We start from the raw sequence: 11,701 nt of genomic DNA, 5'->3' as shown, positions 1-11,701 counted from the left end.
AACAGGAGGTGAGGAAAGGGGTCCTGCACAGCCCACAGAGACCACCACCCAAGGGCCGTGGGAGCCTCTTGGCCTGACCTCGGACTTTGCTGGAGATGAGACTATGCCAAAGCAACTGACTCCCAGGTACTGCCATCCCTGTAGGCCAGGGACCGTCTCCCCGTTCATCCCCCCACCCACCCCCACAGTAGGAAACCAGGCCTGGAGTGGGGTGGGAATGGGAATGTTGGGGTCAACACAGCCCAGGCTATTGATGGCTGGGAGCAGAAATAGCTGTGACCCAGGGTTGGGGAGCCACTGGCAAGGAGCCCATGTCAAGGACACTACACTTGCTCATGGAGCCTGGCTCATAGCCTGACTTCATGTACATCCCGGAGAATGCAGAAAACAGACTTAGAAAAATGTATACACTTATCTCCTAAAGGCAAACCCAGCTGTCGTGGTTTGTTTATTTCAATGAGTTGAGAACAGCCAACTTTTCCCGAGTTCCTACTGTGTACCAGGCGCTGTCCAAGCACTTTGCTCACCCTTGGCTCCTGCGATAAGGCACCACCCTGACGTAAGGGCGGGACAGGTGCTGGCCAGCAGCAGACCAAGTCTGAGCACGGGGCCAGGCCCAGAGCCTGTGTAACTGGCAAGCTGTATACACTCTTTCCATCTATGGTTGTGACGTCAGCATCTTCAGTGAGAACATCTGGGCCAACACCACTGAGGTGTGTGTGTCTTTGGGCAGGTTTCTGTGACCTGTCAGTGCCTAGCTTTTCTCACCTGTGAAATAGGGACAGGTATAGGATCTGCCATGCAGGTTGTCGCAGAAATTGCTGGGGCGGGGTCGGGGTGTGGTGGTCATTGTTAACAAAAGCGCAGAAACACCATCTGAGACACTGTGAGCATTTGTGGAATATTAATTTTTAAAATTATTATCAAGTGTTGCCTTGTATTCCTTTAAGATCAAGTTACTTTTTCACTCTACTGTTAGGCGCTCTCTGATCACTTTTAGCTTTCAGAGCTGCAGAACAGCGCTTCGTGGAAGGTTCTCGTAGAGAAACTGCTAACGTGTCTTAGGTTTCCAGTAATAATGTTTTCAAGCGTCTCTAGAACCTCATCAGCCACTGGGAGAGCAGTGACGGCAGGGGGACAGGCTGGGGCAGGCCCGCAGTGTCAGTGGCTGAGCCGAGTCGGGTCCCAGGACCCAGCGCCCTGGCCTGTGGGAGCTTCTGCCCACCAAGGGACAGTGCTTGCTGTGTTTCCCAGGTCTCTGCAAGGTGGTGAGATGTACCAGGAGGGGCCTGGCCACGATCCGGCCACTCTCCCCACCGTCTGCCCTGGCCCTGGCCTCTGCCCTCTGGCCGTCGGCGGCAACAAGCCGGGCCCTAGGTCATGGCCGGTGTCGCTTGCACTGGCACCCTCCAAGGAAGTTGCCTTTCGGATTGGTCAGCTGGGCCACAGCCCGGGGCTGGACTTCCTGATGCACCCCGGAGACGCCGCCATGGCCGTGTCCATCGCCACCCTGGCTGAGCCCAGCCCCACAGGTGGGTTCACTCCAGATAGACACCGAGGTTCCTCACCGGGTCTCTGAGGTCACGGGGTGGGAGGGGCAGGACTTCCCGCTTGAATCCTGTGTGTTTGCTCAGAGCCAGAACCGCGGTACCAGGACCGAGGCTTTCCCCACAAACATCCCAGATAATATTTCTCATTTATTTTATTTGTCAAAATAAAATAGACGCATGACAAGAAAAGAGTTAGAATGGAATGAAACAGCGGCCACCCCGCACTCTGCAGTCCACACACCTAACTTGCCTGCCAGCACCTGCTGCGACAGGGTCGACAGGGTCGACAGGGTCGACAGGGTCGAGGGCCGTAGGCCCCCAGCCCTCCCCCACCCTCGTCCTCTGAGGGAGCTGCTGTGATTTTAGTTTCTTCCCTAGTTACCACTGCAGCATAAATAGCCTGAAATAACATACGTTGTGATGTACGTATCTCATCCAGCCATACAGCAGCGTCTTGTGACATCCCGCCTCGCAGGGAAGATACACGGAATTCAGCCTGTCACCCGCCATCTCTGAGTCTTCCGTGTTCATGTCCGTGTTTTCTTGGAGCTTCTAACTGCCTTTCTCCTCATGGTGCTGGCTTTTTCACAAGCCTAACTTCCCCCCGTGTTTCAAATGTCCCCTCCGAGGGCTTGCCGCTGGGAGCCCTCCTCCTTCCCGTTCCCGTCCAAGTGACATCTCGCTCGGCCTGGGTGAGGCTGTCACCCCCAGATCCTCTTTTATCACTTCCCTGGGTTTGCTGCAGTGTTTCCTGAATGACAGGTCTGGTTCTTTCTTGCTCGACATCTTCGTTACGTTAGAGAATGTCTTCAATTAACTTTGTAGTAAAGGGAATCTGCAAAGTCAATGTTCTGATAAGTATTCTCAAGTTGTCTTTAATCTGTCCTCACATTTGACTTACGGTTTGGCAGGGACAGAATTCTGAATTTAAAATACTTTGCTCCTTAGAAATCTGAAGATATTGTATCATTGTAGCCTCCAGTGTTGTTGAAAAGTCACATGTCACTTTGATGTTTAGCCCTTTACAGATCACCTATTTTTCCTTTCTTGGAGCTTTTTAAAAATTAAATGTGTTGAGGTAACATTGGTTAGTAACATAAGTTTTAGGTGCGGCATCAGAATTTGGTCTCTGTGCAGTCAGCTGCGTGCTCAACACCAAAAGTCTCCTTCCTTTTGTCACCGCGTATTTGACCCCCTTTACCCGGTTCATTCTCCTCACCCCCTTTCCCTGGCGACCGCCATTCTGTCATCTGTATCTTGAGTATTTGTTTTGTTTTGTTAGTTCGTTTGTAACTTTTTTGTTTTACATTCCAGCCTTGGATGAATGGATAAAGCTGAAAAAGGAACTTTTTTTAAAGTCTTGCGTTCTGAAATTTAAGTATTCCTAGGTGTGAGTCTTTTTAATTCACCTTATCGTTAAGCCTTTGGATTTAAAACAAGAGAACAAGTTCTCTCGGCTCTGGGCATGTCTTGTCCTGGTCTTTGGTAGTTTCTTTGATAATTTGCCACGCTCAGTTCTCTCTTTAGAGCACAAACGTTCTTTGGATGTTGGAGATCCTGGACCGTCTCCCAAAATGCTTACCTTGTGTCCTATGTTTTCTTTTCTTTATTTATGTGCTTTCAAGGGTTTTGTCTTCCAGTATTTTATTTTGACAATTATACATTTTAAGAGAATTTCAAGCTCTCTTTTTTCATTTTCATTCTGGCCCTTCTGCTAGTAGGGAAGGGTGAGGGCGCAGACACCTGCTTTCCGGAAGCAGCTTTTCAGTTCGATCACATTGGCCTTCATTTCTCGCTGTCCATTTTTTTCACTGTCAGAGACTCATGTTTGCTTGTCGTAGATACCAGCAAGGCTGGAGTGGGGCAGTCGCTGACCCACCTCCCCCTGGAACCAGGGAAGCTGGTCTTCACCCCTCTGAGAACGGGCGAGTGCCCTGCTGACCGCCTGAGCATCGGGGTTTGACTCTGCTCCCTTCACTGCTCCCGCCCTCCGCTCCAGCTCCTCGGGGTACTCGGCCTCTGATCTGCCCACCATGCTGGGACTGGCCTTGTGCTCGAGTCTGCAGGACTGGACATTGCCCCCCTGCTGGTTATCCTGCACGACACTGCCTCAGTTCTGTGACTGTGGCTTTTCTCTTGGAAGATGCAGATAAACCTGTCGATTTGTTATGTTTGAAACAGAAATGCTCGAATTAAAATTAGCATTTAAGCTGTAGTTCACGTACCTCAGAGCAGCTTGAAGGTCCCGCAGGAAGGAGGAAGCAGCAGAAAGCAGATGGCTGGGGTGGTCCTCGGATCGGAGCAGGTGTGGACGGCTGGCTGCAGGGCAGGTGGTCACTCCAGCAGACTGTAGGGAGGACGGCGGGGCCTGGGGCGGCTGGCCTGTTCGAGGGTCTGAGATCAGACTCTTAGGTGAGCCCACTGCCCGGCTGACCCGGGACATGGGCCTCCCTCTCAGCCCGCCTTGCTCCTAAATGTCTGTGGACCCAGAGCCGTTCTGAGCCTTTAAGAGCGAAAGATAGTCTGAGATGCTCTGTGAGACATTTTAAGCAGAGAAAAAGAACAGAGAAGGTGGTGACACCTTGTTCCTCAGTGGAATGATGGCGACACCTAAGTTAAAAGGTGAAAATGGTAGAGAAGTAGGTCGCCCACGCCCCACCCTCACACGGCCGCGGTCGGGCTGGGGATGACGTCAGGTCCAGAAGGACAAAGCAACATTTGGCTTTGTTTTGGCCTCTGGAGGCCTGAAGAGGTCGTGGAGACGGCTGTCGCTCGGTGACGGAGGCCGAGGCCCGGGGCGGCCGGGCCGGACTCTGCCGCCTACAGGCCTCGGCCGTGCCGCACGCAGGCCGGCGCCTCCCTCTCACGCTGGGTTCTGGGGTCTCTTCCTGTGCAGGATTCTGTGACCCAGCCATCAGTGACCCCCAGAGCACATACCTGGAGGAGGGTCCGGGCGCCAGCATTAGCCAGACACAGGGACAGGTGGGCAGCTTTCTGGTGACACCGCCACCACCGCCGGCTCCCGAATGCTCCCAGAGGTAAGCCCGGCAGGGCCGCAGGGAGTCGCGCCGGAGTCAGCACCAGGGAGGCGCCGCACACCGAGTCCCTGGCAGTTTTCCCCTCGGACAGGAAGCACGCCTGGGAATGTCAGCGTGGACGCGGAGTCTGCCTCTTCCCTGAGGCCGCCCTGGGCCCCAGCAGCCTCTTTCTGGCATTTTCTTTTCCCCAGTCAAAGCCTGTGAGAGTTTCTGAGCAGTGTAAAGATCTGGGTTTTGTATTCCAAAGTGCAGTTGTGACGGGCTCGGGAGGGCCCTGGACAGGCCAGGTGCTGCGGGCAGTGGCGTGGGGGCCGGGATGGCAGCCCAGGATACCAGGGGTGGAGGAGGGATGGAGGAGGAGACAGGTTGGGGCTCTGGTGCAGAGGGAATCTGCGATACCGGCCCCCAGGACCAGGTCTGAGGGTTTGGGGTCTCCCGAATTTGGTAGCTGAAGGCCGCTTGCCCAGTGAGGGCAGCATTCCCGGGGGACGTGTGAGGTGGGGGTCGCGGGCTCCGCGCGCTAAGACAGCGGGTGGTGAGGGAATGCAGACCGTGCAGCTGGACTCACTTTTCTGTGCATGGCCAGGAGCTGGGATGGAGCAGATGGCACCACGGGGCCTCCTGCCGGCTTGCCTGGCCTCCCCCCAGGTGGTCTGATGCTTGAACTCTGAAGCCACAGCCCGTCTGTGTGCTAATACGATGACCCTGATGCCTTTTTGAAAAACAGCTTAGTTGTGGGTAATTGGCTCCCAGGGAGCCAACATGTTTAGACTGTACAAATGACAGTTTTCTGAGTGTGAATTTCGTGCCCGCCACAGAGCCATAACTGAGCTGAAGGCTGTGAAGGCTCCTCTCCTCGGCCCCCCGCCCCCTACCCTCAGGGCCACAGACCTGCTTTCTTTAGCCGCATTTTCTAGAATGTCACAGAAAGGTCATACAGCAGGGTATTTTTTTTGGCCTGGCTTCTCTCGCTCAGCCTGACAGCTGCTCTGCTGATTTGTCTCTGCTGCTGCGTGTCGGCAGTCGGTGCCTCTTCATGGCCAAGTCCTGTCCCTTGGTGAGGAGGGAGCATGGTGCGTTGACCTGTCTGTCACCTGTTGGGCACATGTACCCGGACACATGTCATCTGCACATGTCATGTCTGTGATGTCTGCACATAAGAGTGGAATGGCTGGGTCACAGGGCAGGTGCGTGATTGTCTTTTAAGGAACTGCCGGACAGTTGTCCCTAGTGGCTGCACCTGTCATCTTCCTTGCTGTCTCTGCTGCTCTCCCTGTTGTGATCCTAAGGGCCTCTTGTGCCCTTCATCCTCCAGGCCTGTCCCCTTCCGTGTGACCTTGTCCTTCACGTTTCTACTCGCCAGCCCTTCTCTGTGAGCCTGCTCTGATGCTCTCCGATGCCCCCAAGCCATGTGCTGAGGCGTCACACAGGCCCCTCAGGCAGCCTGCGTACCTGAGGAGCCCGTCCTGAAGAGTGTCCATCACCTCGAAGGGCTCCCGCCGTGCAGAGCGCCCAGGGCGTGCTCCTCACGGGTGGACAATGTGGCCTGGTACCCCCTTGAGACGTGTCCTGACATAGTCCCTTTTCCAGTGTCCCGGAGCTGGCACCAGCCCCATCCGCCTTCCCCGGCCCTGTGTCTGCTGTGGAGCCGAGCCAGCCCCTGCCCTCCAGCCAGGTGAGGCTTCCAACCTACGTCCTGGGTCAGCTCAGGAGTGGACCAGCCACAGGAGATGAACAGGGGCGGGGAGGCCTCGAGGCTGGATGTCAGTGGAACTGGAGTCGGGAGGGGCGGGGAGGGGCGGGGAGGGGCTGAGGGGGTTTTTCGTGAGACAGTTTCTTACTGAATCCGCAGGGGGTGGGTCCCAGGGTGAGGAGGCGGAGCCAGGTGGGGGTTGCCTTCCTGTGTAATGCTGTGTTGGCTTTCCAGGTGCAGTGGCCCAACAGCCAGGCCTCCAGTGATGCCTTCTGGGGGGCCAGGATGCTCCTGGAACTTTCGGGGGGCAGCCTGGGCTGAGCTGTCTCTCAGGAGACAGGCCAGTGCCCCGGGGAGCGATGTGCACATCGACCAGTCAAGACAACTTACAGTTTTATCTCAGCTGAAGAAAGGAGGTCCCCAAGTTCCCTGGGCGGTGGGTCGGGGGTCTGCTGAGAGGTCCTGGTGGCTGCTGGGTCCTGGGAATGTTTAGGTAGTTTGGTTGGCACTCCTGGCACGGAGGAAGCGTTTGGGAAATGTTCACGGGGTCAGAAGTCAGAGGGGCCCGTCCTGCTTCGGAGCAGGTTGCGGCTGTCAAGGCCTTTCTGGAGACAGGAGAGTGTCCCGCTGCCGGCCACCCTCCCACCTGCCCTCGGACAGGACTGAACGGACCTTCCCAGCTGACCTGGTGAGGGGGGCGTGGGCAGCCTGAGCGCTTCTGTCTGTGGAGCTTCTGCCAGAGGCCCTGTGGTTGGGCGGCCCAGGCAGGGAGGGGCAGGGTGCCTTTCGCCCTCAGGCTGTAATTCATTGTTTGCAAAACATGTTCTATTCAATTAAAGTTTAATGTTCTGAACTCCCCCTTTATTCACTTAGCTGTATCCTGAACACCTGTCCCTGTCACTCCCTGCCTGTCGTCCCCAGCGGCATTTCACTGCCCGAGTGTGCTCACTGGTGCATCACACCTTGCTGAGGGACACCCCTGTGGTTTCCCACGGCTCCGTCTTATAAGCAGCCCCATGAAGGCGCCTCTGTCTTCTGCCCTTTACCTATTATTGTGACGTGGGAACTGTGCCAGGGGCCAATGCCAGGGGCCAATGTGCGTCTCCTGCAGCACGTGACCCCCTTTTATGTGGGTGACTTTGACACTCCGGACTGTCGCCTCCAGAAATAGGCCCTTGATCCTCGCCTCCCCCGCTGTGCTAGCTGACATGGGTGCTGAGCAGCTGGTGTGGTGCAGCAGGGAACAAAGTCAAGTTCCTGCCTTTGGGCTCACGAGGAGTGCGGGGTAATCATGGGTAGCTGCTAGTCGGGTGGTGTAAAGTGAGGGGCCGCAGAAAACCCAGGATTCGTGGGAGCTCCCCAGGGGCGTCTCCGCTGAGAGCACCCGTGCTCAGCCGCCAAAGCTCAGGGGTCCCTTTTGCCCCCACTCTGCAGACCCCGGACCCCGCATCCCACCTTCGCCAAACTGCGTGTCCAAGCAGCAGTGATAGAGCTTCCGCTCCGATGCCGTCGCTCACAGTCCACTTCCCCAAACGCACGAATGTTTCTGTTTTAAAATGGTTCTTTATTTTGAGACAATAGCAAAATCAGAAAACCAGCAAATGGAACACGCAGACCTTTTCCTTTGGAGCGTAAGTTATGGGCCTGGTGCCTTCGAACACCTCTGTGTGTTTCCTTCAGCTGCGGAACGCGACAAACCCCCAGGGAGACCGTCGAAGTCAGGAGGTCAGTACTGATGCTTTACTGCCTTCGATTCGCCAGACCCCGTTCACGTTTAATCACGTCCGTTCACGTTTAATCACGTCTCCCGATAACGCCCTAAACTGTGAAAGAACCCATCCCATACCACGCGCACATAGCACCGTGACTTGTGACGCCTGGGACAGTCCCTGCATCCTTGGACATTCATGACCTGAATATTTTTGAAGATTACGAGCCAGTTATCCTGTAGAATGTCCCCCAAAGTGGCCATGTGTGATGTTTCCTTGCAGCTCAGGATATGCATTTTTGGAAGGAATGTTCCATAAGTGAGGCTGGTTCCTTACGTCATGTGGCACGTGACTTTGGTTGTTCCATTATTGATGGTGTTCAGTTTGATAGGTGATCAGGGTGTCGTCAGCCAAACTTCTGCCCCATAGAGTTACTCTTTTTCTCTTTGTGGAAGTATTTTGTGGGGTAGTGCTTTCAAATATGCATAGGTACAAGGGGTTGGGACATCAACACAGGAATTGGGGTGGAGCACAGTCTAACCCAAGTCAGTGTCCCTACCTCTGCTGGTTACTTCTACCTCCCTGCTGGCCCAGGCACTGTGGTTCCCCCCGACCCTCAACTTACCGGGTGCCTCAGGCCAATGACCCTGAGCCTCTTCTGGATTCATGGCTGGCCCTGGGGTCATCTGCTGGGTGAAGGCTGGGATGAGACTTTGTGGTCGAAGGTGCTAAAGTTTTGAAGGCAAGATCAATGGAAGCCCACCCCTTCGGGTTTCCATGTTGACTGTGACCTGCACAGGAAGAAGCTTTGACATCCCAGGCCCCCAAAGGCACAGGCCCCTCCTTGCTCAGACAGGCATCCTCCTGCCCCTGTTACGCCTATGGGCCCTTGAGATTTTTTGGGGAGCCTCAGCAGAGCTCAGTTCTGACCAAGTACAAAAATACTAGTGTGAATCAACTTCCTGGATCCGAGCCCCGGGCAGCTCCAGGCTGGGATATTCATAACAGCATCTGTGTGACTCGTGTGGCATCGTGGGACTTGGGCCACCTGCATCACCACACAAGCGCCCTCCAGAGCTGGGTCACCTCTCCTGAGTCCAGGGGCAGGGCTCGTCTGACTGTAAAGCCCCTTAGAGGCGGATTGTCGGCGAGTCAGGACACAGCACTACCGAAGCCTCACAGAGTTGCTGTGAGTTCACCTGAGCAAGACGTCTGCACACCATGGTGCTCAGGAGACGCGAGTCTCCTCTCACCGAGATGCGACATCCCCGGAAACCACGTGCCGAGAGCCAGTTCACAGCAGAGCCAGGTTCAGAGGGCCCGTGAGCCCTGGCGAGGGCGTCGCCCATCGCCGGGGCTTCAGTGAAGGAGTCGGGGAGCGGGCAGCCTGGGCCAGTGGTTGTGACACTCTGGTGGGTTGAGGAGGTGAGTGGAGAGCATGGCGGGAGCACAGGTGTCCAAAGGGCGGCTGACCGGGCCCCAGGTGGCGGCTGCGAGGCGAGGGCCTAGAGGGCCAGACGGAAGGAAGAGGGCTCGCCCTGTCAGGGAACTGGGGAACGCCGTGGGATGGCTTTTTCTTCTCTGTTATTCAATGAGGTAAAATACGCACAATATAAAATTAGCCATTTTAAAGCCATTTTAAAGTAGCCAATTTAGTGACAGTACCTGCATAACATTGTGTGACCATCACCTCTATTTAGCCGCAAAACATTTCGTCTCTCCAGAGGGAAACCCCCTGCCTGTTAATGGCCACTCCCCATCGGCCCACCCTCTGACCCTGGCAACTGCTGAGGACTTACCGATTCTGGACCTTTCGTAGATGGAATCGTATAACACGCTGACGTTTGTGTTCAGTGTGTCCTCTTAGTAGAATGTTTTCATGGCTCATGTTATTGAGTCAGTGCCTCCACCCTTTACATGGCTGAACGTTATTCCGGTGTGTGCGGCACCACGTTTTGTTAATAGTTTATCTGTTCATCTTTTGGGTGGCATTTGGGTTGTTTCCACCTTTTTGCTATTGTGAGCAGTGCTGCTGTGAACATTCACGTACAAGTTTTTGAATCACTCGGTTCCAATTCTCGTGTATTTCTAGGAATGGAATTGCAGGGTCTATGTTAATTTTATGTTTAGCTTTTTGAGGAATTGCCAAACTTTTCCACAGCGGATGCGGCGTTTTCCATTCACGTCATTGATGTCTTGATTCTCCACGTGCTCACCAGCTCTGGTTAGTGTCTATTTTTTGATAGTAGCCTTTGTAGTGGTTGTGAAGGGGTAGCTCATTGTGGTTTTGATTTGCATTTTCCTGATCACTAGTGACCTTTTTATAGGCTATCTGTGTCTATTTTTTAATTGAGTTTTTTGTTCTTTTGTTGTTTAGTGGTAAGAGTTCTTTATATGTTCTGGATACTAAATTCTTATCAGATACATGAATTGAAATATTTTTTACCATTCTGTAGGTTATCTTTTCCTTTTTTGATAGTATCCTTTGAGGCACCAAAATTTTAAATTCTAATGAAGTCCAATTTATTTATTTATTTTTGTTGTTGCCTGTGTTTTTTGTGATATAGGCAAGAAATCAGAGCCAGATCCAACGCCAGTAAGCATATGAAAGATGGGGAGGAGGCAGAGAAATTGGAACTCGCATGTGTTGCCGATGAGAATGAGCAGTGACGGTGGTGATGGTGGCGCAGTGACGTGACGGTACTTAACGCCACTGAACTGTGCACTTAAAAATGGTTAAAATTATAGATTTCTGTAAGGTATATTCACCACACACAAAAAAATCTTCCTCAGAACCTGTCCAGTGGGAGAAGTGGCCTTCTTCCACTCTGGTGCTACAGACCCCAGCACTTCACACACACCAAACATGACCTCCCCGAGCAGAGGGAGTCTGCTTCCGCCTGGCCCATTCGTACCTCTGTCCAACCCCCAACTTCACTGTCTGAGTCCCCCCAGACCGCGCTCAGCCCCACTCTGTCTGCCGACTCTGTAATGTTTTCCGTGATGCCACTAATTGAGGTGGCACACACACCATGCAGTCCATTCAGACTGGCTTCTTTCCCTTAGCGCCAGGCACTGCAGAGTCACCCATGTCTCTGACTTGGTCCCTACTTCTTGTGGAGTAGTCGTCCATTGCCTGGATGTACTCTGCTTGTTACTCATTCACGTACTGAAAGGTATCCTGATTCTTTAAAGTGTTTGGTCCTTATGAAGAGAGATGCTATATGCAATTGCTTGCTGTTTATTTCTCGGACATAAGTTTTCACAGCAGTTGGCCAAATACCCAGGAATGAGATTGTTGACATATATAGTGAGACGATGTTTAGCTTTGGAAAACTGCCGAACGGTCTTCCAAGGTGGCTGTACCAGTATGCATTCCACCAGCAATGAATGAAAGGTTGTGTTGCTATCGCCATTTAAAAAAAAAAAAAAAAGATTTTAGCCACTTTAATAGACATGTAGTGCTATTTCACTTCTGTTTTAATTTGCTTTTCCCTATGACAAATGGTGTGAAATTTTATGTTGGTTGCTTATTTGTCATTGTATATTTTCTTTGAGATGTTACTCAGATCTTCATTCATTTTTAATTAAGTTTTCTTCTTGTTGAATTTTGGAGTTTGTATATTCTTCGTAGAAGTCTTTGGTCAGATGTGTTTTCCTAGCATTTTCTCCCAGTCTGTGGCTTGTCTTTATGTTCTCTTAGCAGAGTCT

The 11,701-nt window shown here is 53.1% G+C and overlaps 1 protein-coding gene across 1 annotated transcript in view; it reads left to right on the top strand.

Annotated features, from left to right (window-relative positions):
• The window catches only part of ANHX (anomalous homeobox), a 14,565-nt gene extending 7,511 nt beyond the window's left edge, over positions 1–7,054 (top strand). Inside the window, exons 5-9 of the mRNA XM_011371392.2 lie at positions 6–126; positions 1,255–1,532; positions 4,447–4,588; positions 6,179–6,263; positions 6,516–7,054. Of these exons, the coding sequence (XP_011369694.2) occupies positions 6–126; positions 1,255–1,532; positions 4,447–4,588; positions 6,179–6,263; positions 6,516–6,602 (713 nt within the window). The 3' untranslated portion in view covers positions 6,603–7,054. The remainder of the gene's footprint in view (positions 1–5; positions 127–1,254; positions 1,533–4,446; positions 4,589–6,178; positions 6,264–6,515) is intronic.
• The last annotated feature ends 4,647 nt before the right edge of the window (positions 7,055–11,701 follow it).

This window comes from Pteropus vampyrus, unplaced genomic scaffold (assembly GCF_000151845.1).
Source record: "Pteropus vampyrus isolate Shadow unplaced genomic scaffold, Pvam_2.0 Scaffold189, whole genome shotgun sequence".
NCBI classification, from domain to species: Eukaryota; Metazoa; Chordata; class Mammalia; order Chiroptera; family Pteropodidae; genus Pteropus; species Pteropus vampyrus.
This window is presented reverse-complemented; position numbering and strand designations above follow the sequence as displayed.